The 26,217-nt window shown below is 42.7% G+C and overlaps 1 protein-coding gene across 2 annotated transcripts; it reads right to left on the reverse strand.

The window, feature by feature from the left end:
• Positions 1-13,552: 13,552 nt before the first annotated feature.
• On the reverse strand, positions 13,553-17,797 carry LOC104601056 (abscisic acid 8'-hydroxylase 2-like). Of its 2 annotated transcripts, XM_010264245.3 has the most exons (8): positions 17,441-17,797; positions 16,927-17,245; positions 16,646-16,795; positions 16,061-16,309; positions 15,751-15,840; positions 15,423-15,608; positions 14,826-14,944; positions 13,553-14,002 (listed from the first exon to the last, which is right to left on the reverse strand). In XM_010264245.3, the coding sequence occupies exons 1-8, from the start codon at positions 17,653-17,655 to the stop codon at positions 13,891-13,893; spliced, it is 1,440 nt and encodes a 479-aa protein (XP_010262547.1). In that variant the 5' UTR covers positions 17,656-17,797; the 3' UTR covers positions 13,553-13,890. The 2 variants fall into 2 exon arrangements, with proteins under 2 accessions (XP_010262547.1, XP_088753081.1); XM_088896955.1 differs by lacking the exon at positions 14,826-14,944 and having other exon boundaries at positions 13,835-14,002.
• Between the last annotated feature and the right edge of the window lie 8,420 nt (positions 17,798-26,217).

Below are 26,217 nucleotides of genomic sequence, written 5' to 3' on the forward strand. Positions count from 1 at the left end.
ACCTGCAAGGAGTGCCTTTTTCACTTGAGTAAGCAGGTGAAAAATATTTCCTAATAATGAAAGAATCTAATTGGGTCTAATGTGATGGGTAATGGGTAGGGCATATGCATGTATTTTATTGATTAAATAAGAGTGATAGAAAGAACTCTTATCAATACTGTTGGGGGCATGGCTGAGCTGGCCCAGAGAGGCCCATGGCCACCTGTCACTGCTCGGCCATGTCGGCGTAGTCCGGCCGAGCCATGTTATTATCGTGGTCCCCCACCTAATCCCACCAGCCACGTCAACTACACGCCACATGAATAAGCTCGCCTAGTGGATAAGGATGGGAAGACAACTCCACCGAGGAGTAGGACTCTACCCCCATTAACCTCGGCGGAGAACTCTAACCCGATTATCCTGGAATAGACGTTTTGGACACCAATAGTGCTACTTAGCTCAGACCAGCATCCCAACAGCTCGGCCCGACCATTCACCCCTCTTATTGACTTGAGCGTTGAAGTACTTACCCGGGGATAACTCCACGGGCCTCTGACTTTTTTCTTGATCACATGTCTTGAAGCGCGGCCTCGTCCTTGAAGCTTGGCCCCACCCTGTCAGCAAGGACTACTGGTTGCTCTTCTCAGTTCGTGCACCACCTCAGATGAGCAACATCAGATTGGCTCCATCTGTGGGAACTTACATAAAGCTCTCCCGAAAAATTTATTGTCGCGCAACTTCAAAGCCGATTAAGATGCCTAAGAACCTGTCTGAACGATTAGTAGGCCGTTCCCTGTCTCAGGAGAACCGACACCATGACTCCTCACACCAAGAAGCCCCGCAGCCTTCAGTCGCATAATATCCAGCGCAATTCTGAGGTCGATAAGATCTTCGAATTCATATAGATGCTAGGGTCTGATGCGCCACCCAATCGAGCCATCCCCCCTCACACCTTGACATGCATGAAGGACGATCCTCAAACCGAGAACCCCAAAGTGCGTCGGTCAAACGTGAGGGGAGAGCCGTCTGAGCGTATGAGGCAAGACACGACCCAAAGGCCTGCCTCCATTGTCCGCTCCCGTGGACAGTCCCACCATAGCCAGACACACCAGTCAGTGCACATCCCCACCAAAGAAAGGCTCGACAAAAGGACGCCGCCCTTCGTGGTTTCTGTCGCTGAATCAAGCTTAGTCAAAGATCACCCTACGCGACCCAAGAGGGAGGCCATACACTGCGGCCCCAAACAAAAGAGATGCCGAGATCAAGGAGCTCCAACAACGTTTGGAAGAGTTAGAATGCACTCAGACCACAAGAGCGTAACGCCCGCCATGGACCAACCTGTGCGGGCCACCGCGCATATCACCAAGGAGCCGCCCTTCGTCTAGGACATCGAGGAGTAGATACCCCCGCCTGGATGGCGAGCCCCCGAATTCGACAAGTAACGCGGGAACTTCAATCCTTTCGACCATGTCACGGCGCTCAAAGCTCAAATGATGTTACACGGCGCGTCGAAGGGACTAATGTGCAAAGCCCTTGTAGCCACGCTGTAGGGCCCAGCTTTGGCGTGGTACTCCTCTCTGCCGTTGAGGTCCACAACATCATGGGACCAGCTGGAGACCTAGTTCCTGGCGCAGTTCACCGCTAGCCAGAAGCAATGGAAAACTTTGGCCAATCTCATGCAGATTCAACAGAAGAAGGCGGAGTCCCTTAGAGATTACCTAATGAGGTTCAACAAAGAAGCACTCCAGGTCAGGGACTTAAACCAATTAGTCGCAGTGACGGCCATACAACACAGGCTCCGCCCTTCCCCATTCAACTTCTCCATCTCCAAAAGTCATCCTCAGACGTTGGCCACGCTAATGAGACACACACAGAAGTATATCAATGCTGAAGAGGCTCAGGCGCAACTCAAAGACGAGGATGAAAAGCCCGACAAAAAGAGAAGAGGGATCGACGATCGGAAGTTCGAGAGGTCGGACAAAGATCACAAGAGACAAGATCGCCAGACAGACCATAGACCTCGGACCACCTCGCCAACCTATCGGAATTTCATGCCGCTTAGTATTTCGCGGCCTGAGATTCTGATGCAAATTCGTGACCGCAACTACGTCAGGTGGCCCGAGAAGATGAGGACACAAAGTAACAAGCGGAACCGAGAGAAATACTACGAGTTCCACAAGGACCACGACCATGATATGGAGAACTGTTTCGACCTCTGCAACCATATTGAAGACCTGATTAGGCGCGGTTATCTCAGCGGCTTCATAGACAAAATTGAGAAGCCAACCCAAGAGGAACGACGAGCGGATGAAGCTCGACGACCGCCGCCCCGAGGCCCCCCAACCGGCGTCATCCACATCATATCAGGAAGAGTCGTCGCCGGAGGGGAAAGTAGCTCGGGTCGAAAAGATATGCTCGACTGTGCGAGATCGATGACCAAGGTCACGGGAAGAGGCGCGGTGCATCTATCACCTTCATTGACGATGACCTTCGAGGGGTCTAGACACCGCACGACGACGCCTTGGTCATCACAGCCGAAGTGGCCAACTTTGAGTTGCGGCGGATCCTAGTCTACAAAGGAAGCTCTCTCGACGTATTGTTCGAATATGCCTTCGAAAAGCTCGGCATCAACAAAGAGCGACTTACACCGGCCAGCACTCCCTTGATGGGATTTTCGGGAGAGTCCCTCCGGCCCACTAGGATAATAACTCTTCCCCTCTTGGTCGGAAACGGCGACGGCCATGGTAGACTTCACCGTGGTGCATTGCCCCTCCTCTTACAACGTAATCCTTGGCAGGTCGACTCTCAATGCCTTACAGGCCGTAGTCTCAACATACCACCTCGCCAGGAAATTCCCAACCAAATATGACATAGGGGTGGCACGCGGAGATTAGAAAACAATGCGACATTGCTATCAGCTCTCCTACCGAGGACCACGTCCAACCGCCAAGACGCTGATGGCAGAGACATATGACCTACGTGACGAGGTGACGACACAGTGCAACCAACCCATGGAAGACCTCGTCCAGGTCCCCCTATTTGAAGAAGATCCCAAAAAGACAGTCCAAGTCGGCTCCCTGCTAGATGATCACTTCCACAAGGAACTTGTGCAACTACTGAGGAATAATGCTGACGTATTTGCTTGGTCGGTAGCGGACTTGCCCTAGATCGACCCTGAAGTTATCACACATCGGCTGAACGTCGACTCCCGTTTATGACCTGTGAAGAAGAAGAAGAGAAACTTCACCACAAAGCGTTGGCAAATAATCATCGATGAAGTACAAAAGCTACTCAACGCCGGCTTCATTCGGGAAGTTAAGTACCCCGGTTGGCTGGCCAATCTAGTAATGGTGAAGAAGGCCAATGGAAAGTGGAGAATCTGCATCGACTTCACCGACTTGAATAAGGCTTGTCCCAAAGACAGCTTTCCACTGCCAAGGATTGACCAGCTCGTCGATGCAACAACGAGACATGAGCTTCTAAGCTTCATGGATGCCTTCTCAGGCTACAACCAAATCCGGATGCACCTGGATGACCAGGAGCGAATGGCTTTTATCACTGACCATGACCTATACTACTACAAGGTAATGGCCCTTCGGCCTCAAAAGCGCCGACGTCACTTATCAGCAGCTGGTGAATGAGGTATTCAAAGAGCAGCTCGGCAAGAACGTAGAGCCATATATCGACGATATGGTCATGAAGAGTAAGAAAGCTGAGCATCACTTAATCGACCTTCGCGAAGTCTTCGACACCCATAGAAAATACAAAATGAAGCTAAACCCGACCAAGTGCGCTTTTGGAGTTGGCTCCAACAAGTTCCTGGGGTTCATGGTAACACAGAGAGGAATCGAAGCAAATCCGGAGAAGATAAAGGTCGTCCTTGACATGCCATCCCCCTGGACCCATAAAGAGGGATAGCGACTCACCGAGAGAATAGCCGCCCTTGGCAGATATATGTACAAATCCGCGGATCGGTGCCTCCCTTTCTTTAAAGCCCTCAAATGGCCAAAGGATTTCCATTGGACAGAAGAATGCAAGTAGTCTTTCTAGGAGCTAAAGCAGTACCTGAGCTCGCTGCCCCTCTTGACTAAGCCGGGTCCAAGGGATGAGCTATTGCTCTACCTCTCGACCGGAGATGAGGTCGTCAACTCAATACTGGTTAAAGAAGAAGACCGGGTACAGAAGCCGATCTACTACACCAGCAAGGTCCTCAGTGGCGTAGAGACCCAGTACTCCAATCTAGAAAAGTTATCTTTGGCCCTCATCACCGCTGCCAGAAAGCTCAGACCCTACTTCTGGGCCCACATCGAGTACACACCTCGATCGGTGATCAAAGCCTAGTCGCTGGCAGATTTCATCACAGAATGTACCTTTACCATCGAGGAACCGGCCCCACTGCCCCCTGTATGGATTCTCCATGTAGATGGATCGTCAAACCAGCAGGGTAGTGGCACCAGCCTTATCCTCCTTGGCCCAGACGACGTGGTGTTGGAACACGCCCTCAGGTTTGAGTTCAAAGCATCCAACAACGAGGCCGAATATGAGGCTCTGATTGTTGGGCTTCGCCTTGCCTTGGACCTCGGGGCCCGAAGAATCGAGGCCTTTAGTGACTCACAACTTGTGGTCAACCAAATCCACGTGCAGTTCGAGGCTCGGACCCCCTCTATGGAAAGCTACCTACAAAAGGTGCATGAGCTCATTTAGCAGCTTAAGCATTTCAATATTCAGCAGATCCCTCAAGCCGAGAATGCCCTAGCCAATGCCCTTTTGAAATTGGCTAGCTTGCCGCAAACCGACCTTGACTCTGCCGTTTGGCTAGATACACTGGCCTAGCCGAGCATCGCACCAACAACCATCCTCATCCTCCCGGTGCATCATAGTCCATCTTGAATGGACCCCATAATCAAGTATCTTCAAGAGAGCACTCCCCCAGAAGATCGAGCAGAAGCGAAGAGGTTCCAACACAGAGCGGCCAGGTATTGCCTAATTTAGGGTCAACTCTACCGCCGTTCCCACACTCTTCCATACTTGAAATGTCTCCCTCCAACAGAAGCAAACTACGTCCTTAGGGAGATACATTAGGGCATTTGCAGAGATCACCCCGGCGCCCACACATTAGCCCATAAGGCACTCCGGCAGGGCTACTTCTGGCCGACGATGAAGCAAGATGCTGTCTAGTTAGTTCGGAAGTGCGATAGTTGTCAGCGTCGTTTTAATCTCCATCACTAGCCTGCGGCCCCTCTAAAGCCGATCACCAGCCCATGGTCATTTGCCCAATGGGGAATGGACATCCTCGGCCCCTTCCCCACCGTGGTTGTGTAGAAGAAAGTGGGTAGAAGCCGAAGCTTTGGCACACATCACCACCCACAATGCCTAGAATTTCCTTAGGTAGAGAATTGTCTATCGCTTCGGTATCCCGTGTGTGCTCATCACAGATAATGGAACACAGTTCACCGACAAGAAGTTCGGGGCCCTCTGTACCGACCTGAGGATCAATCACCGGACTACCGCAGTACACCGACCCCAGAGCAACGGACAGACCGAAGTAACCAACCGCATCCTACTACACGACTTGAAAACATGCCTAGATTAAGCCAAGGGAAGGTGGGTTGAGGAGCTGTCGAGCATTCTCCGGGCTTACAGGACGACCCTGTGGACTGCCACCGGGGAGACCCCTTTTATCCTAACCTACAGAGCCGAAGCCATGGTCCCCATGGAGATAGGTTCCCCAACCCTTCGAACCGAATTATTCAACGAGGGGTAGAATGACGGAGATCTACGCGTGGGGTTGGACCTAGTAAAGGAAGCTCGGGACCAAGCACATGTAAAGATGGTTGCACAACAGCAGAGGATGACACGACACTACGATTCCAAGGTCAGAAGACACGAATTCAAGACAGGCAATTTCGTCCTTCGCAGAGTCATAGTCCCCACACCAGGAGAAGGAAAGCTCGGATCAAATTGGGAAGGACCGTACAAAATCACTAGAGTCCTCGGACCGAGTACTTATAGACTTCAAGGCCTCGAAGGTTTACCGATACCGAGGAGTTGGAACTCGGGAAATCTCAGGATGTACTACCAGTAGACCTACAAGCAATGAAAGTTTCCTTTCTTTTAAGCTACATCTCCGACCCCCAGGCGCGCACACGCCCACCGCACACACTACACATGCACATCCTAAGCCGCACTACCGGCCGAATTGACTTTGCCGATCCCTAAATGGCCGAGCCCATCACGCCCAACTCGGCAGCGTATCGCTGACCAAGCTACCGGACTCAGCTGACAACGAATGAGCCTAAACGTGGAGAAAGAACGCCCCCGTCCACCGAGCCCTGACGGCGGTCGAGGAACTCCGCACAACTGCCGACTCAACGGTTGAGCAAGCTAGGAAACAGCTAGCCCTACAAGGGCCCTAAAGGCTCCCGAGACCAAAAACTGAGCATCCCATGGCTGAGAGTTTGGGAACCAAAAGATCTCGGACAAATACACCTCGGTCGGCACAAGACTGGGGACACCGAGGCAAAGCTCGGCCGGTTATGCCTCGGCCAACTACACCTCGGCCGGCACAAGACTTGGGATGCCGAGGCATAGCCCGACCGGTACAACCTGCCCGACCAACAAATTGAAATTGCATAAGTACGAAGATGTCGCCCAAGGCACAACCTGCCCCAACCGGCCACACCCCAGCCAACGGAAGAAAATTGTACAACAAGACGCCGAGGCATAACCCAGCCCGACACACAATAGCCCGGCCAGACATGCTTCGACTGGAAAAAGAAAAAGGCACAAGTAAGGATAGCATCATGTGGTCAACAAAGAAACACTAATATTCAACTCAAAATGGTCCATTACATCATTTAAGGCTTGGCATACTGAGCCCAAGAGAAGCCCTTGGGGTGTGGATTATGAGATCCTAGGAAATGAAAATAAAGGTATTGCTAATTAGAGTCTGTGTTCTGTGCACCCGTGGGTGCATCGGACGAGTGCTCCCTCGAATGAGAGGTGAACACGTCATCTCATCCGTCTAAACCATGAATTAACAAAGACTTTTTCTTTTACCAATGGTTCGGCTGGTTGAACCAACCACAAAACACGATTTAGCTTTCCCTTTCATCGGCAACCAACACCAACTAATGTCGGTGGCAACCAACTAGGGATTCAGCCGGGCACCATGATGATGTGATCACAGACATGGTTATAATTAAACTTCATAATGGTGGGAACGGACACAACATTGGCGGAAATGACGTGGCTCTTCTGGTCGCTTTCCCGACACCCCAATACTGTGAAAGATGTGAGGAAGGAAACAGTCACGACACTTGGCAACGACGAGCAGAAATCGTTGGATGACAAAGCTCTGAAAGACTTGCCATTGTTGAAAGCTTGCCTCTGCAAGTCCATTAGGTTTTACGGACAAGTACGGATATAACGATGCAGAATTCTGAATTCTAATCCCCCTACTATTAGCCCTCTCCCCCCTATACCACATCCAGCCCGTAAATTTGGCATCAGTTCACGGTCAGGATGCATTTCCCCTGCACTTTGGAGCTATAAAATTATGATCTGGGCTGATTGGTCATTCTCCCTAGGTTTTATCCATGTAAAAGATGAGAGAAACGTGTCAATAGATGCAACGGGTTGGTGAGATAGGCCATGACAGTTGAGAGGCTGAGAAGAGAGAGAGAGACGGTGTAGAGACGGGGGTGGATTGGTTGATAGATGTTCGGTGAGTGGTGGTATCAGGATACCCATTTGACCAGCGGGACGGAGGAGGGTCGAAACTTGGCACTTTTCTGCTTTGATTTAAATGTGGCAGAGACGAATGAAGAACGTCTGCCTGCACTAAACACCATGTCCATGGAGTCCACACTCATGACCTCATGGCTTCTCATCTCATTGCTTCTTTACCATGGCTTGCATTTTAATTTTATGAAATGGCTCTGCCTTGGGAGAGGGCTCATGGGCGGGAGGAGCTCCACCAGTCAATTTTTGGTTAGCTGCATTAGCAAATGCCTCTGCTTCGGAGAGGGTTCATGAGCGGGAGGAGCTCCACCGCCTGTGCCATATTCTTCTTTGTATTTTCCTGGTGAGTCTCCCAGTCAAGCCCATTATGCATTGTAGACTTCCCCATGGCTCACTCTTCTTCACTGGTAACATGGTGAAGGCCAAATCGGGCTCACTCTTCTTCATTGAGTTTGTAGGGAAGATGGGGGAGGAAGAGCAGCAACTGTACAGTGGAATTTCAGTGATGTAATTTCGTGTCTGGAAGATCTCATTTCTTCCCACAGATGCCGACTATACAGTAGAACAGCGGAACGGGTAGGATTCAAATCATCCAGCCAACACAAGATGAAGAAGAGAGAGAGAGAGGAAGAAGAAGAGGGAGAGGAAGAAGACGAATGACTAGAGGCGGGATGATTTATCCCTCGCCGCTGATGGCTTCGTCGTTCACAGGGGCATCGGTGAGCTTCTCACTGTTGGAGGTGTGGGAGTTCAAACTTGTGTGAAGAGAAAATCTTAATTGAAGAGAATCGATTTATGGTCAAACCCACGTTACCATTACACAGTCTACACTCGTTCGACGTGGCTGAACGTGATTGGTGAGTGCACTCGTCAGATGCACAGGACGCGGTCTCTGCTAATTAAGGATCTGTTTGTTGTAAAATGTTACAACTCCAGATGTGTCGCTAAAATCAAAAGCTCGTCACTTGCCAAAACTTGCTTCATATTCAGTAGGACATGATCATATAAAGGATTTATTTGGGTGCAGGGCTCCTTCAGGCATTATTTCTGTTTGAATAATGAAGCAAGGTAGTCCAAGAACACCATTTATTGTCTTTGAAATAGACAAATTTGGCTTTTATCATACTTCATTCAATGTTTTTAATTTTATCTTATTAATTAACCCTATTTATATCTATCTATCTAATATATTTATACTGTTCATCAAACTTCCAACTTTGGTTGATTGCTAACCATTCGGATGAAACCAATTGATTGGTTATTAATTTTCTAGGTTCCATATCTTTTCGGCACCATGGTCAGATTCTATTACAAATGGGGTCAGGAAATTGGAGAGCAAAGTTGTTTATTTCGTTAAATATTGAGAAAAATCACGTACTTCTACCTGGCCCATGTTAAATATTGAAAGGTAGAAGAATGGTGTTCTTGGACTATACTTTTGTCGCGACTGGTTTGCCTCCAATTCAAATTCAAAGGTAGAAGAATATGAATAGTGAAAAAAGAGAATTAAAATATGAGTATTTTCATTGCTTTAGCCCTCACCATAATGTTAGTTGAACCGAGTTGAACTTAAAATGTACATTTCTGAAAGTTCAGGTAATTAAGCGGCACGTTTGAAAGTTTTGGCCCTAAAGTTGAAACTACCTCTCAAACAAAGGCAAATTGATTTCCAACTTTGAGGTAAGCAATGCGCACCAATACAGATCGGCGTTTTCTGCGCGCGCGTGTTTATTTTCAAAAGGGTGCGCCGGGCATGATTTGAACACAAACCACCCAATGCCAAACCTCAAATGCGCGCATAAACCATTAAGCCACCTTTAATCTTGTATAATACAATAAAATAAAATAAATTCTTTATATTCTAGTGTCCAAATGTAATACAAAAAATATATATTTATGTTTAACAATTCCAGAAAAATAGAAAAAAATATTATTCAAAACTAATATTTTATAAATTAATAGTATAAATAATTTCTTAAATCCACATTTATATAAAAAATTGTTTAATCTCATGAAATTTATACAAAAAAAGATATTAATAATAGAATAATTATTTTGGTACTTAATATTTATAAATTTTAACATGACATGTATCTTAACATTTTATAAATTATTAATTAATGTTTTAATGTGAACTAAATAAAAGTATATATATATTATTTATAAATAAAAATATTATTTACAAAAACCTTGAGAATATAATATAAATTGAATTTGTCAAATCCATTAATTTACATTTATATCAAAAAATGATTTTTTTATCTCAAAATTTATGAAAACAATATTATTAATAATGGAATAATTATTTTAATAGTTAAAAATTATGAATTTGCATATGATGTGTATATTAGAAAATTTAATATATTTGATATATTTTAAGTTAATATTATATATTATTATAAATTTTTAATTTATATTTTAATTAAGTTTTATAATAACGTTTTTATTGTGTACAAAGTTAAAAATATTGTTAACTAAACATTTGAGAATTATTTTTTAGTTAATATTAAAAATTAAAAATAGTAAAATAGGAAATAATCGACGTAATAATTCACATATAATAGTTGCATAAGTTTTTTGCCTTGAAATTCAATAAAAAATAACATAATAATAGTTTGTGCATGTATTAATTTTTAATATATATATATATATGTTCCAGGATTCTTGATTGGTACAATATCAATAAAATTTTATGACTTCTATGCATCATTTCTTCACATATACTTTTACAATATATATTTTCTATGTATCTATACATTAATTATGGCTATTTTGATCTTAAAAATAATGTTATTAATATGTTTATGGAATTTATATGCATTTTTTGGCGTATCCATATTTTTTCGTCCGTATTCATGCGTTTCCAAAGCGTATCTATATTTGTATCCGTATCTGAGTGCTCCGAAACAATACCCTATACCCATACTTTAATCCTTGTCTTATCCAAATTGTTTAGATCAGGCTTTTTATTGCATTACGTATATGCTAAAAAGGTAAAACTTTGCACCTTTGTGTTCATAAACAACAGTAATGTTATAGGGAGAATGACGGTTCAGCCCAGGGTCAGAATTTTTAAGCTCAAAATACAGTTGTGATGGATGCTAAATCAGAATTGATGCCAATTTACAGACGAGCATTGGTGTATAGAATGTGGGTTTTTGATATTTTGAATGTTAATTTATAACTCTACAGTGAGATTCAAAAATCTGCATTGGGCAGCAAGCACCTTAAGAAGACTGTTAGAACCATGCTTTTGCAGTCCCAGCAGGACAGCAAATCTCAATTTGGGCAGCTCTCATTCTGGCCGCAAATATTCCATTCTTTAGCGCTTTCGCAGTTTCAATCTGATACGGATATGTAGTCCTTACAACTTAATCCTCTTGACGATTCAAACTTTCGGCAGGGGTTTAGGCTCTGATTCCTATAGTTACGTGCTTGACCATATATGCCAAAAAACTTTGATTATTGAAACACGTCAAGCCTTACTCCCTAACCTTTTGGACCATGACGCATTGAATGTAAAATAGTTTTCCCACGGTGTAATGTCCCGAAAAAATATTATTCCGAGAATCCTTGAGCTTTTAGGTTGAACAATTCTTTGAGAATAGTATTTATAGGCAAGTCTGGATCTGATGATCCTCATAGAGTGCTCCTCACATAAATTTACAATACATTCCAGTTGTACTTCGGTAATATCTCTTATATTTGTGTGTTTTTAATCATGTGGAAATGTTCCTAATACATGGTGGGATCTGCTGTGATGTTGGTGTGAGGTGTATCATGTCAGGAGCAAATCCCAATTTTTTATAGTCTAAAGTGCATTATGTAGTGGTGTTGGTATTGTGAAAATTGTTTTTTTTTTTTTAACCATAGAATTGTTCATAATCTCTTTGTAAAGGATGTCTTAGGCTCAGTTTGGGAAGAGTACAAATACATATATAAAGTGCAAATTGTATTTATATTTGTTGCTGTCAAGGATGGGGCTGAGGGCAATAAGATAAATCTGTTTCCTTTTAGCTGAGGCCAATGTATCCAACCTTAGAGTATGAGACCATACGTCATAAGCCTTAGGTGTTATCGTAGGGGCGGAGACTACAACAGTCAAGTTAGTCAGATATATGAGAGGGGTCAGACGAGGCCTGACATTAGGATTCATACAAGGTCCCTCCAGAACTAATAAGTAGGAGAGCAAGAGTGAGCAAGATAGTTTTACTTGAAGAGCACCCCTATTTATACTTGACCTTGCCTTGGGAGTAATTAGAGGTGGTTAGCAATGGGCGGCCAGGACTGCATCCGACCGATGCCACATGGCACCATCCTAGCCCTTGCAACATGCGCCACTGCACCTATATCAATACTCTTCCCAAACTGAGCTAAGGAAGGTTAACTATTGAAATTGGTTTTCTTAAAAAGATTTCTTTATGTAGTAAAATAAAAAATTAGTACATGAAAAAAAAGAGAGAAAGAAGATCCAAATGATCACAACCAAAAAGACCCTAAATGCCAACACCAAACACACCATTACAACCCAAAGAGGAAATTCGGACCAACATAAAAAGAGGCCTATACCAAGAAAACCAGAACCAAAGACATCTCTACAAAGGAGAGAGAAAAAGAGAATACCAACAAAACCATCAGCCAGTCTTTCCTAATGAAGCCACTGAAAACCAATTAACTCATCAAACTTATTAGAAAGGAAAAATGTGAATAAATGACACCTCATCTAGAAATGCAATTGAGGCGAATAATAATCTCCCATCATCATCATCATCATCATATAGATATTCCTTAATCCTTCAGTGCAAAAGTCTTGTCCGTTTTGTCTATGAACTTGATACTTAGGAGAAAGAGTTTTGGTCAGTTTAGTATTCCAGGTGGAGAAAAGTAGAAAAGGCTTATTCGAACCAAACATATACAGATTTGGTTTTGGAGTCAAATTTGTGGACCGACTTTTCATAATAAGGTTGTCTCTTCCATATATTACGTATTCTGAATTACGGTCTTATCCACGTTTTATCTCTAGGTACATTCGTCCCAGTCTCCACTCTCCATAACTTGTTGAACTGAACGGGTTTACTCTTAAAAGCCACAGTTCTTTCGCGAAAACTAGTCCCCACTCCATATAAGATATAACTACTCCTTGCATGGATGATGGAAAAAATTCTCGAACCAGTGGTTACTAGACACGCAACGGAGAGCGCGTTCATCGAATCTGTCGCTACTTGGAAAATTAAAAAGGAAAAAATTTGATAGTTTGAAAGTTGAAACCCCTGTGAAGCGTGGTCCCTGGGTCCATAAAGCCAATCACGGGATGCAGACAGTAGAACATACTTTGATACTTCGGCTCTGTGTAGGTATGTACAGTTAACCCAGACCCTCAAAAAATATTCAGACACTAAGAATAATATTATAGAACTACTCATGATAAACTTGCAATCAACCCCCATAAAGCCAATCACGGGATGCAGACAGTAAAACATACTTGATACTTCGGCTCTGTTCCACACAAGGACTCTGTAAGATAGATACCCTTTAATCTTCATTACCTGCGTCTTCTTCTTCTTCGTACGTTACATTATGCACAGAGTGTCTCCATGCAACTTATTGCACGCTCGTCCAGTAGTCGTCCTTTACTATCTCAGATCTTCCTGCTCTTCATTGGTATTCCCTCCTCATCAATACTTGTTATTACACGAATATTGCTCTCCTTTTTCTTCTTTGAAGATAAAAAGAGAAGAGAAAAAAGAAAATATGATCGAGATAGAAATCTAAGGACATTGAGAGCTACTTTTTCCACATTTAACACCACACACATTTGATCTTGAAGAAGAGGAAGAAAGCCGCGATTAAACTTCTTATTTTGCGAAGCACGCTTGCAAAAATAATTTACAATTTCTTTTGTTTCTTTCATTCATTGTTTGTCCGCATACACTGCACAACTACACACCACACACATCTCTAGTTTGCAAAGAAACACACACCCCCACATATAAATGAAATAGAAAAAAAAAAACCCAGAATAATGAATCAATGGGCGGGGTTGGCATTAGTTGGCCGGCCTCCCGCCGCTAACCTGTGCCCGGTGACACCTATCGGAGATCGGACCATAGTCGACGTCGAGACCCATCATGCCTCGCTCTTTCTATGCATTGGAATTAGGATGATCCATCAGTCCATCACATTGGCGTTGATGGAGTTTACCCTTATAGGCAATCCTCCTTTCGGCACAGGGAAGGGACCGTATTGAATTCCTTCATCGTCTTCTCCGGCAACCTTCCACCTGAAAATTTTTCGCATCAGAAGTCAGTCAACAAGTGGCAACTTAATAGGTCTAAATCTCTATCTTCTTCTGATGATGCCAACAGTTAGACGACTATTTGGGGGGCATGGAGGGTGTGGGTCCCAACCAAAGAGAGAGAAAACGAGAAGTGATGTGGCATGAGAGGCGCAAAGAAAAACCGTGGTACTCACTCACTGATGCATTATGCATCATCACATATTTCCTTTCCCAAACAGCTGGCGATTGTGCCCTGACACCTCCCGATAGGATTACTTATGGATTGGGCTCCTGTGGACACGTGTCACGCTAACAGCTGCCCTGCACAGTGCGCCTCTTCTTCAGTTTTGGCCTGAGTCCTGAGATGAGGTTTCTTCCTCCCGACCATCCTTTTTCCCCAACTCTTTCAAAAAGGACGTGATTTGATATGTATGTAATCGTTATTGTCAATTTTTGTGTGCACTCGATGTCGTCGATGCTGACGACAATGGAATCCTGATATCCTCCCATATCTAGTGGGTCCCCCTACTTAGTCCAAAATTCCTTAAAGTCATCAAGGATATATACACACACAAAAAAGTAATCCTTATCATTTAAAAGAAAAATTAGAGATTTTCCCCAAACCCCCTAAATATCTTGCCACGTAGGCAAGGCGACAATACTTTTATCCTATACGAGGTGACACTTGTTGGCTCCGTGCATGTGTGCTACGTTTCTAATAGAACTGAAAGTAGCCCTTAGATTCTGATCTCCCATCTCTATTTTTGACTTTGACTCTTGGTCTTCTTAACTCAAAAAGATTCCAGAGAGAGAGAGAGAGCCCGACCTGTACGTGGTGGTGAGGTGGTGGAGGAGGACGAGCATTTCAAGCTTGGCCAACTCACTGCCAGGACAGGAGTGGATACCGTTCCCGAATGGCATGTACGTATTAGGTTTGGGTGGCACCTGCACCATCACAAAATATTTGAATCCCAAATTTTGGAAAACTTTTTCTTTGGTTCCCTACATGGCATAAAAGTCAATACATTGATAGACAGATCATTAGACTGAAACATGATGTGAACCAGTGATTGATGATAATTCCAAAGAAACTTGTACAAAGTGTGATGTGTAACATTCAGAAGCACGTCACGTGATCTGATCGACTACTTCCTGTTCAGACATTTCATTATCAGAAAAAATTAATAAATAAAAGAAGAACAAATGGGGGACACCCAGATAATCGATTTTTCATTGCTTATCCAGTAAAAACAGGACGACTGATTCCAGATAATCTATTTTTTGTTTTGCCCATCACTATGCACTGTACAACACGCCACCCAGTTTGAAGAATCTAATCCTGCTGGACTCTGAACAAGAATATCTGTGTGTTGTTTCTAAGAGAGAGAGAGAGAGAGATCTAGGATATGGTTTGCTACTTCACCTCAAATCTTGAAGGATCAAATTTTTCTGGCTGAGGAAAAAAATCTGCACAGTGATGAATGCTTCTGAATAGAGGAAGAACCTTCCATCCTTTGGGGATTAAATACTCTCCAAACTCTACGTCTTCAACGGCTTCTCTGAACGTGAATGACAAGATACTCGCTCTTCTTAGAGTCTCTTGAATCACCTGAAATCACTTCTTCTTAGTTAATTAAATTCCTGCCTACTTGTTTATTTGATAATAATGTGTTTGTGGGAGATTTTTTATTATGAATATATTTTTCATCGAGAATATTGAAATAACCATTAGATCTTTCTATTGGGATTACCCGGCTAGTTAACTGCATCTTTCTCGTATCACCCCACGTCAGTCTACGATTCCCTTCGATTATTCTTCGTCGAATTCCTTCTTGTTCCTTCTGCATATATTAATCATCTCATTTTCGATCGGTATAAATCTTTCTTCTATATAATAAAGACAGAGAGAGAGAATGAAAGCTATATCTAATTCCTTGTTTTCTCTTCACGATAACCCAAATGAGAGTTAAAAACTCGTAGTTTTAGGAAAAATGGTAAAAGGTGAGAAAATTAAAGAGAGAGAGAGAGAAAGATAGGGGGGGGGGGAGAGAGATGTTTTACCGTAACAGCCTCTAGGAGTTCTTCATTGTCATGCAAGTACTTGAGCACCCATGTGAGTACACTTGCAGTTGTGTCGTGAGCAGCAAATATTACTCCAATTATATTATCGGCAACTTGAGAGTCGCTAAGATGATTCAATTTGTCATCTTTAGATCCCAATAACACTCCCAATAAACCCCCACCTTGCTTGTTGCTTTCCCTTCTCTTCTCTATCACTCTCTTCAGAGTGTCGTTGAGAAGCTTCCTTGCCTGTGTTTAGTCATCCAATAATTAAAACACTACATCATTTAAGTCTTTAGTTTTGTTCTAGCTGTTCGATGTAATGTGGTACTTAAACAGCCCACATTGACCCTTAAACCCTATTTGGTTTGAAGGAAAAAGTAGGGAAAGGAAGGGAAACGTTTACAAAACCTTGTATAGGTTTCCCCATCTTTCCCTAACTTTTCCTTCAAACCAAACATAGCATAAGAGTAATAATTTTCTTAAGTGAAACAAAATAAATCCCAAGTTTGGGTGAAACTGCGCCTTGTCAGTTCTTGTACAAGTACCGTTCGAAGACAGGGGTGAGAGGCCCACCGTAATTACCTTTATTGCTTTGCTAAATGGAGTTCCGGGGAGGCTGAAAGGCATGGAATTGTAGCCTTTCTCCAAGCAATGATACAGATTTTTTATCTGCTCAGTCTCGACCTCCCAACCGCCACCAAATGCCGAAAGTATTGCCACATCAAAAGCAAACTAGAAGAATGAAGAAGAATAATAGTTAAGGCCGTTCTCTCTTTACAGTTGTAGCTACTAGATAGTGAGGAAAAGAAAAACAAGTGGTTTTAGAAGATGAGTCTCTGTAATTAATTTGAAGACCAAATTACCTTCTTCATCTCTTGTAGTGTGTTGACAGTTTTGTTCTCCCAAGAAGGAAGAAGTTTAAGCACAATCCGCTCGACATCAGAGACAGATCCTCTTAAGGCAGATGGAAGAAAGGAGGATTGGACCAACTTCTTTATCTTAGAATGATAGTCTCCTTGATGGAAGAATAGAGCCTCAGGTCCTATCATCTTCTCCTTGCTTGGTGGATACGTTGGCTTAAACAAATGGGCTCGAGTCACTAGTACAGCCTTCGCTGCTTCGGGGCTTGAGATCATCACACAAGGACATCCTAATATGTGGGTCTTAAATATGTCACCGTACCTACAATACATTAAGGAAACATGGAATAAACAAAACAGACGACATTCTCTAAACGGTCCTCGATCGCGCGGTGAGGAAAAGAAAGTCCTCGAAGAAGACAGTAAATATTAACATTAAAATAAAATCTGAAAACGAGAAACAGAGGGGACGAAAACGTGATGTTTAGAGGCTAGCTGGTTATTGAATCTCATTTACCATTTCTGCCTCTTGGAGAAGAAGGTATTTGGGTTTTGACTGTAAAGCATGAGCGTTTCTCCTATGTAAGGCCAACCCATGGAACCAGGTGGTAGATGTTTGTATCTGGATTGACGCCATTGAAAGAGGTACAAAAAGAAGAACCAAAGGAGAGATACGAGGAGAAGAACAAGGGAAAGAGTGTTTTTAGTAGTGAGTGGTAAGGAAAGTTGCATAGTATATAGGAATGGTGGTGGTGGTGGAGGAAGAGCTAGAGCTAGGTAGTGGCCAACACTTAATTGATGAATGATGATGGTGATGAGTGAAGGAAGGAAGGGTTATGATGAGGTTGGGGGGAAGGATGGGCCTCCTAACTCCTTTATATAGAGGAAGAGGAGGGAGGGAATAGTCGGAATACCAATATACATATATATATATATATATATATATATATATATATTCAGACATGCTTCACCGCATTTCTGGCCAACAGTCCAACACCTCTCACTTTTTACCCTTTTTAACGTAGCTTAATTTGCCTTGCCGTCTCACAGTTTAATTTCCCGGGGCGTTCTCTACTTCATTAGTAATACCAGCCAGTAAGTAAATGACCAAAACTGCACTGCACGGCCCGCCCGCCCAGACCACTTGACTGGGCTCAGTAATCCAATATTCCAATCCACAACTCCATGCACCTTTACCCAGCCTATCCCCAATCGTTCCTTCCACCTCGTAGCTCGTAAGCGGTTGTTGTTCAGTAATCTGGTCTGGTCACTCAGTCCCATTCCTGGCTTGCTGGGCCCTGGAAAACCTAGTCCCACGTGACCTACCACTACCATTACCATGGGCAATTCCCAAACAAACGTTGGTTCGGGGTTCATCCGTGCTATTCCATCTTGGCCAGACATTCAACGAATTGGTGTCAGTTGGGAGTTGGCACCACTTGTCGCTTCTTATGGTGGTGACTAGCGGAGTTGGAGAGCGCTATCTTGCTTGCTCCTTACGGTGCGCACCTCGTATCGACCTCACAGTCCTATCCAATCGCATATTGAAAACATCTCTACTGAATAACAATACAAATTACGAGAGATGTTCCCGATGTACAGTGCTGCGAGGAGCACATCTAGACTCTATCTTCTTTGCTAGATTCACAGTTTTTGAATTAAAATCTGGTATCCGTCCTCCCTTTCCTCCACGGTTCCACCTTAGCACCATTTCTACGTGTCGCAAATGTCACCTTATGGTTTTTGCATTTACGACAGGACGACACCCGCAGGAAGCACGTGTGAACGTTTTGGATTCACAGTCCTATCCAATCGCATATTGAAAACATCTCTACTGAATAACAATACAAATTACGAGAGATGTTCCCGATGTGCGGTGCTGCGAGGAGCACATCTAGACTCTATCTTCTTTGCTAGATTCACAGTTTTTGAATTAAAATCCGGTATCCGTCCTCCCTTTCCTCCACGGTTCCACCTTAGCACCGTTTCTACGTGTCGCAAATGTCACTTTATGGTTTTTGCATTTACGACAGAACGACACCCGTAGGAAGCACGTGTGAACGTTTTGGATTCGTGTGAATCCAATTTTTAACCAGCGGCCAGCAACGCAAGAAAACTCTGGCACGTTAACGATTCTTCAACGGTGGCCGTTTCGATATGTTCCTGCTGAGTGCTGACACGATGGCTAGCCTGCATCCAACACGTAGCAGACTGGCAGTTTTCACCAACAGCTGTAATTCCTACTCTCTGGAAATGCGTACGAAATTGGTTGGCTGACGTTGTCCAAAGCCAGATGAAGACACCACTCGGTTGTTGACAAGTGTCAATGAGACGTGGCCACCTATGAATGTCTCATGGGAATGTGGCCTTTATGGTATCGTATGAAGAAATGATACGGTATTGACGGATCAGAATGGGCGCATCATAGATTTACCCTGATTTGTCTATCATAATGAAAAACTTATATCCGTATCATAAATTTCACATGGGATTGGTGATATTATTATTATTATTATTACGCATTTTCAAAAAAAAATTATTATTTATTATAAAAAATACAGACAGGCCTAATACAGATTTTTGAATTTCACTTTAAATCTATAAATATTTAAGATGTCAAAATCCCCCTTTTATACACCAATGCCAGATCGTGAAGTGACATCCATTTTCAATGTGAATATTTTTGTGATTCTAATAAACTGATCACCAATCGTTTGGAAAACAACATTTTCTTAAAACAATATAAAATATAAAAGACTTTTTTTTGATAAACTGAAATCAGAAGCACTTGCATCAATCTTTTTGTTTTAGAAAGAGCGATTTTCTCTAATGAATGCTATTATAGTATTGGAAAAATTTATAATACCGGACAGACATGATAATACTGGAAGAGCTTCGTCAATCAAAGCACCCCGTGATTCTGATTGATTGATGATACCCGTTGATTGGCTGTAAATTTTTCCTGTATCATTTTGTAACCCTATTATATATATATATATATAGTATCTTATCTTCACCACAGAAAATACTGTTTTGTATAGTAAGGTGTGAGCGAGCCGTCTCTTTATATATTTAAGAACGAGTCTTTTTCTTAGAAGGCCATGATGATATCAATTCAACGGATGCTTGCAATGTGACAAGCCTCCACCAAGCTATTACAGCCGTAAATTAAGAACATCTCCCTTGTTATTCACTCTGAGATATTCTTAATGTGAAGTTGTAGTATCTTGTTAGAAAGGTTTTAAATAGAGATGGCAATTTCTATCTTACCCGATGGTTATTTGTCTCTACCTATTTCGTTGAGGTGGGCTTTATTTTTTTTTTGCTTGAAGGAGAGGTTTTGGAGTGGGGATGGATTTTGAGATTTTATAACCCATACAGATATGGTATTAGGCAAAGTCCAACCCTTATTGACCCGCATATTGTTAGAAAATATATAAATTTTATTTATTAAATGTTAAATTTAATAATATTTTAAATTTATGAGATGGAAAATTGATTGTTTTTGTGTTTTTACATTTTTAATCAAATAATTAGAAAATTTGTTATTCATCTTATTTTATTTATTTATTGCTTATATACAATAAGAAATACTAAGAAATTTGATGTGGGTTCTAAACCTAATCTGTCTTACCCTTTAGTGAGGGAATGATTTTGCGTTTTCATGTGCATGGAGAGTTTGAATTCTCAAAATCCAACCTGCTATCAGTTTTGGAGCAGGTATGAATTAGGAGGTTGGTAGGGTCTAAAAATTACAAAACCCTCCCAAACCCTCTCCATTGCCATCCCTAATGACAAGTTCACCTAATCATCAAATTCTAAATGTCAATCATATATTAAATCAAAATTAACATTTTAAAATCATATAAGAAATTAAAATTAGATATATCATATAAACAGTGAATCTCAAACAAAACAAAATAATATAATATATAGATGTAGTTGCCTCACACTTGAGTTTCTCAGGGTCAGAAATCCCTTTAATAAATGTTTGGTCACAACAAAACCATATGAGAACCCGATGAGTTTAGGAAGCAACACTAAAATAATAAGATTGGACATGTCCATTTTGGCCAAACCAGGGAGAAAATGCCAATGGACATTGATATTTCACAAAATGGAAAATAGTGGAAGAGTTTAAGTTCGTGGTGGTGGGGGTATTCAGATCGCCTTGTGACGTACTCACGTAATATTTCTCTTCAGTTTCTTTTCCTCCTTTCTGTCAAGAAATTTGTTATAATTAGAAATCAAAGTCTTCTAAAATAATACAAGCAGACAGTGAAACCTTGTACCTCAAATAATTGAACTTCGGAAGCATAATCCAGAGCTAGATGACAGTGCTCCATCTTGAGGTCTTCAACTTTCTTCCATGTCATGCTGGGCCTATCAAGATGGCTAGACTAATAATAAAATAAAGTTGTTGGTATGCATAAAGTTAATATAGAAATTATGTATTTAAATGTGATTGGGGTATAAGAAGCTGCTTCAAGTAGTCGATGACACGGTAACTGATGAATCAATTTTTTGTGTTAAGTATCTCATCATTTGGTTTGTTTTCAAGTAGCCGATGATTCAGAGGACAAAGTGAACTTTTGCTGGATGAGGACCTGGATGCCGAGCTGACCAGGCCGAGCTGGGGGAAGATTAGGTGCCGAATTAACTGGGCTGAGCTAGGAAGGTTAGTTGCCGAGCTGACCAGAGGGCCGAGCTGCCTGGTGGTGAGCTGGATTGATTGTTGAGCTTCGTAGTTCTTTAGAGACCTGCAAGGAATCAATGTCAGAGGACCCGGGGTGACTAACCCGGCGAGGTCGCTCTGACGCTTAAGTCAGTACTCTCATAGCAGACTGCGAGCTAAAAATCACAAAGAATGAGAGGTAGAATATGCTTACTTGCCCCCATATGCCATTGGGGTTGGTGCCTTTATATATGCATTGTTTGGCGTGGGCTTCACGCACCGCATCCGAGATTTCCGAGAAGTCTTCTATGTGGTCCGAGATTCCCTGAGGCAACCTTCATGCACGTTGACCACCCTCCGGATCGTTCGGCACGTGGGCCAACTTCCAAGGATCGTAGGAGTGTTAGGATATGCATGCCGAATTTGTAGGCGAGCACAGCTCGCAGGTTGCCAGGTCGGCTCATGTGCCAAGCCACCAAGTCGCGCTTGTGCCAGGCAGCCAGGTGGAACACCATCAACTTGGCTAAGGTAAGTTGTTGCCTAAGTTGTTCCGGGTGTCACCTAATTGTTCCGAGGTGCCATGTGTCACAATATCTTTGAAGGGCCAAATCTGCGTAGATTGCTCCTTTTGGCCTGAAATGACTAATTCGATGAGCCCGTAAGCGTCGATTCAATTCTTCAGGCTCTAGGAGCGACTCGCTGTCCACTCTCCTTACCCTCGATTTTGCCCATGCCGAAGGGGCGACTATGTCTTAGGTGGTGCTGAAGTCTTTCCCAGTTTGGTACTTTAGCCCTTATGCTCTAGGAGTGACTTGTAGTCCACGCTCCTTGATCTTTAATTTTGCCCATGCCGAAGAGGCGACTGGGTCTTATGTGGTGCTGAGGTCTTTTATCAGCTCGGTACCTTAGAGCTACGGCTGTGCTGCATTAGCCTTGTCAGTGACGTCAGTTACCCACTCCTACAAGAAGCTACTAGGAGCTCGACCTACAGGGGCAGCGCTACTGACTTTAGGTCACTAGTTCGCACACGAGCCTTGGAAGGCTCGACTGGAAAGGGCGTCCATGCAGTCTGTTGGCCGCGTACTCCCGCGAAAGCCACAAAGAGCTCATCTTTGTAGAGGGTACTTCGCGAAGAGGACAGATGATGATTTATCCGAGTTGAAATAAAGTTGGTAGAGCTGCTTAGTCTGTTGGCCACCAACTTCCTGCATAGTCTTTGAGTTCATAAAAAATGGAAACTAGAAAGTGAGAGCTTTTATTTTCCCAAAAGTGAGAACTTAGCTTTCTAGAAGAAGAGGACTTAGCCTTTCGGAGGATGAGAACTTAGCTTTTTGTAGCATTTCCCATAGACGACGTCAATTGATGAATCAATTTTTTGTGCTAAGTAACTCGTCATTTGGTCTGCTTCCAAGTGGCCGATGACTTAGAGGCTGATGTGAACTTTTGCTGGATGAGGACCTGGATGCCGAGCTGACCAGGCCGAGCTGGGGGCAGATTAGGTGCCGAGTTAACTGGGCCAAGCTAGACAGGTTAGGCGACGAGCTGACAAGAATGCCGAGCTGACCAGAGGGCCGGGCTGCCTGGTGGTGAGATGGATTGATTGTTGAGCTTTGTAGTTCTTTAGAGACCTGCAAGGAATCAAGGTCAGAGGACCTAGGGTGGCTAACCCGGCGAGGTCATTCCGATGCTTAAATCAGTATTCTCATAGTAGACTGCAAACTAAAAATCACAAAGTATGAGAGCTAGAATATGCTTTTTTGCCCCCCTATGCCATTGGGGTTGGTGCCTTTATATAGGCATTGTTTGGCGTGGGCTTCACACACCGCATCCGAGATTTCCGAGAAGTCGTCTAAGTGGTCCAAGATTTCCTGAGGCAACTGCCATGCACGTTGACCACCCTCCGGATCGTTCGGCATGTGGGCCAACTTCCAAGGATCGTGCGAGTGTTAGGATATACATGCCGAATTTGTCGGCGAGCACATCTCGCAGGTTGCCAGGTCGACGCATGGGACACCATCAACTTAGCTAAGGCAAGTTGTTGCCTAAGTGGTTACAGGTGTCACTTAATTGTTTCGAGGTGCCATGTGTCACAATATCATTGGAGGGCCAAATCCACCCTAATCAGTAACCATCAATGTTTGTTATGCAGGAAGCTTCAATTGTAGGTTCTCTACCAAAAACTGCAAGAAGCACGACATAAATTAGGAGAAAAATAGCGAATTACAAATGAGGAAGTTTCTGTTAATTATAAGTAGACCTGTTCATGGGCCGGTTGGCCCAACGGGCTGGCCCGGTCCCCGGACGGGCTTGAATAGGTATGTAGGCCCGCAGGCTTCACCTCGGGCCAAAAAGCTCGGCCCGTAATAAATTCGAGCCAGGCTCAGTATTTGCCAAAATAGCCCGGCCCGAGCCCAGCTCGACCCGACCTATAAATAAACCTAGAAAACCTAGTTGAATACCCCTCTTTTTTTCACCTCTTTCCCTTCTTTTTCCAACCAAATTCTTCTTCTCCACATCCTCTTTCCCTTCTTTATATATATTTTTTAATATAAATAAATTTTGAATTTATATATTTTTTAATGTAAATAAATTCTGATTTATAATGATTATTGAATAGGGAAAATTTCTAATTTTTTTTATTAGGTCGGGATTCGGGCTCGGGCTTCGGGCTTTTTATTAGGGCCGGGCTCGGGCCCAAGTTGTAGGCCCGTTGGTCGAGCCAGGCTCGGGCTCGGGCCTAACATATTTCTGTTAATGAATAGTAAAATCCCGGCCCGGCCCGGCCCATGAAAATTTAAACAGAAATTCTGCATCAAGTAAATAAGTTAAACAGAAACATTTTCCTCATCTTTTCAAAAGACTAAGGTTAACAAATCATATTTCTATCACTTGATAAACATTTTAAAGAACCATTAATAAAGGTTCTTGTGTTTCTCTCCTGTCCTTTTCTTATTGGATGACCTCAATATTGCCAGTCCCCACACGAAGAGCTTGGATGATGTGGTCAATGCAGTTTTGTTGTTATGCCCTACTTATCTAAGATACTTGAAGAGTAGTCTTGTTCTTTCTTACACTTGTCAATTAATAAAATACATTATACTGATAATATGGCCAATGCAGACTGTTGATCAAATGGAAATGACATTGACCGTTTATTGTTGTTGTTGTTACCACTTCTAATACATCGCAGACTGCTGAAGTCAGTTTCAATTTGTTTTCCTATATTTCCCAAAAATGTTCCTAAAAATGAAGATGGAGATTTTCTTGAAAATAAAAGAAAAATACCACTGGCCATAGTTGACCATGCAATGTCTAGACAATTAGATATCAAGATTCAAGGCTGACAGCCACTTAAGTATTCCTAAAAATATGGTTTATTTTGCTTTGGTAAAAGTTAGCCTTATTTGTGAAAATATAGCACAAGTACAAAAACCAGCCTTCGCACATCAGAACATGATAACCAAACAATGAAAAACAACTCCTGTTGGTAATGACTCTGAAGCAGTTGACAGATCTAGGTACCCAGCTGAAAGAGATGCTTATATTCCTCAACTAATTAACTTGTATATAAATAAATTTAAAAGAAGTTTCGAGAAGATTTAGGCCCTATTGACTTTTCAGGTAAATAATATAATAATCATTTTTGTCTCATAAAAGTGTTGACAACTTTTCTAATATGGAAAAGTCAATTTATCCACCTAGACCCATGAAAATAAACTTTTATAGCCCCCACATAAATCAGAAAAAAAAAAAACATGAATTTCTTAATGAATAGAATCCACCCCTCTCAAAATCCCAAAAACAAACACCCCCTTTATGCCAATTTATACCCAGTGAAGGTACTCCATAAGTTTCAAAAAGAAATTCTGCCATTTTACTGAGAGGCTGAACTGGATTACATACACATTCTGTAATCAGGATAAGATGATCAACCTCTTCTGCCATGGATTGAAATGACAATAACAAAATCATCTTACATGTATATTATCAAACTAATTCCAAAAATGATGAGATCAATTATATCAAATAACATGACATCTCACTGTAAAAGTCTGGATTTGTGGAGGTCCATGCATGCTCTCAATGCACTAAGTTAGGACAGCAGTTTCATCTGAACTTTAAATGTTAAAGGGGCAAAATGAATTATCTCCTAAACATTGTTAAAATGGTGCAGTGCCACAGATTCCAATGCATTGGATTTGACAACTGGGGGTGCAACTTAGGGAGGTTGAGTTGAGCTTAGGTTTCAATCCTAGCCCAGCACACAGAAGCGATCCAATCTTGAGCCCAGACTAACCTGAGGTAAAGCCTGAGTTGGCTAGCCCAAGCCCAGACCCAGATATTTTTTATTTGTTCTTTTTTTTAGAAAAAGATGCAATCTCAGCACTTCACTGATATATAATAATTTACATGGCTGTGGATAGATGAGTCATATGAGATACATGCAAAAAGATGGGCCAACGAATTTGACTTTCTAGTTACATATTCAAAAAAGTAGTTGTTGAGAGCTTTGAGGAGCAACTGCTGGGCTTGGATCTAGAGCTTGAGCCACAAATCACAAGTAGAGGTGCCACTTCTGAAAAAAGAATAAAACTTAATATATAAGAACACGCAAATCT

The sequence above is a fragment of the Nelumbo nucifera genome, chromosome 2 (genome assembly GCF_055504915.1).
Source record: "Nelumbo nucifera cultivar China Antique chromosome 2, China Antique-T2T, whole genome shotgun sequence".
Classification (NCBI taxonomy): domain Eukaryota; kingdom Viridiplantae; phylum Streptophyta; class Magnoliopsida; order Proteales; family Nelumbonaceae; genus Nelumbo; species Nelumbo nucifera.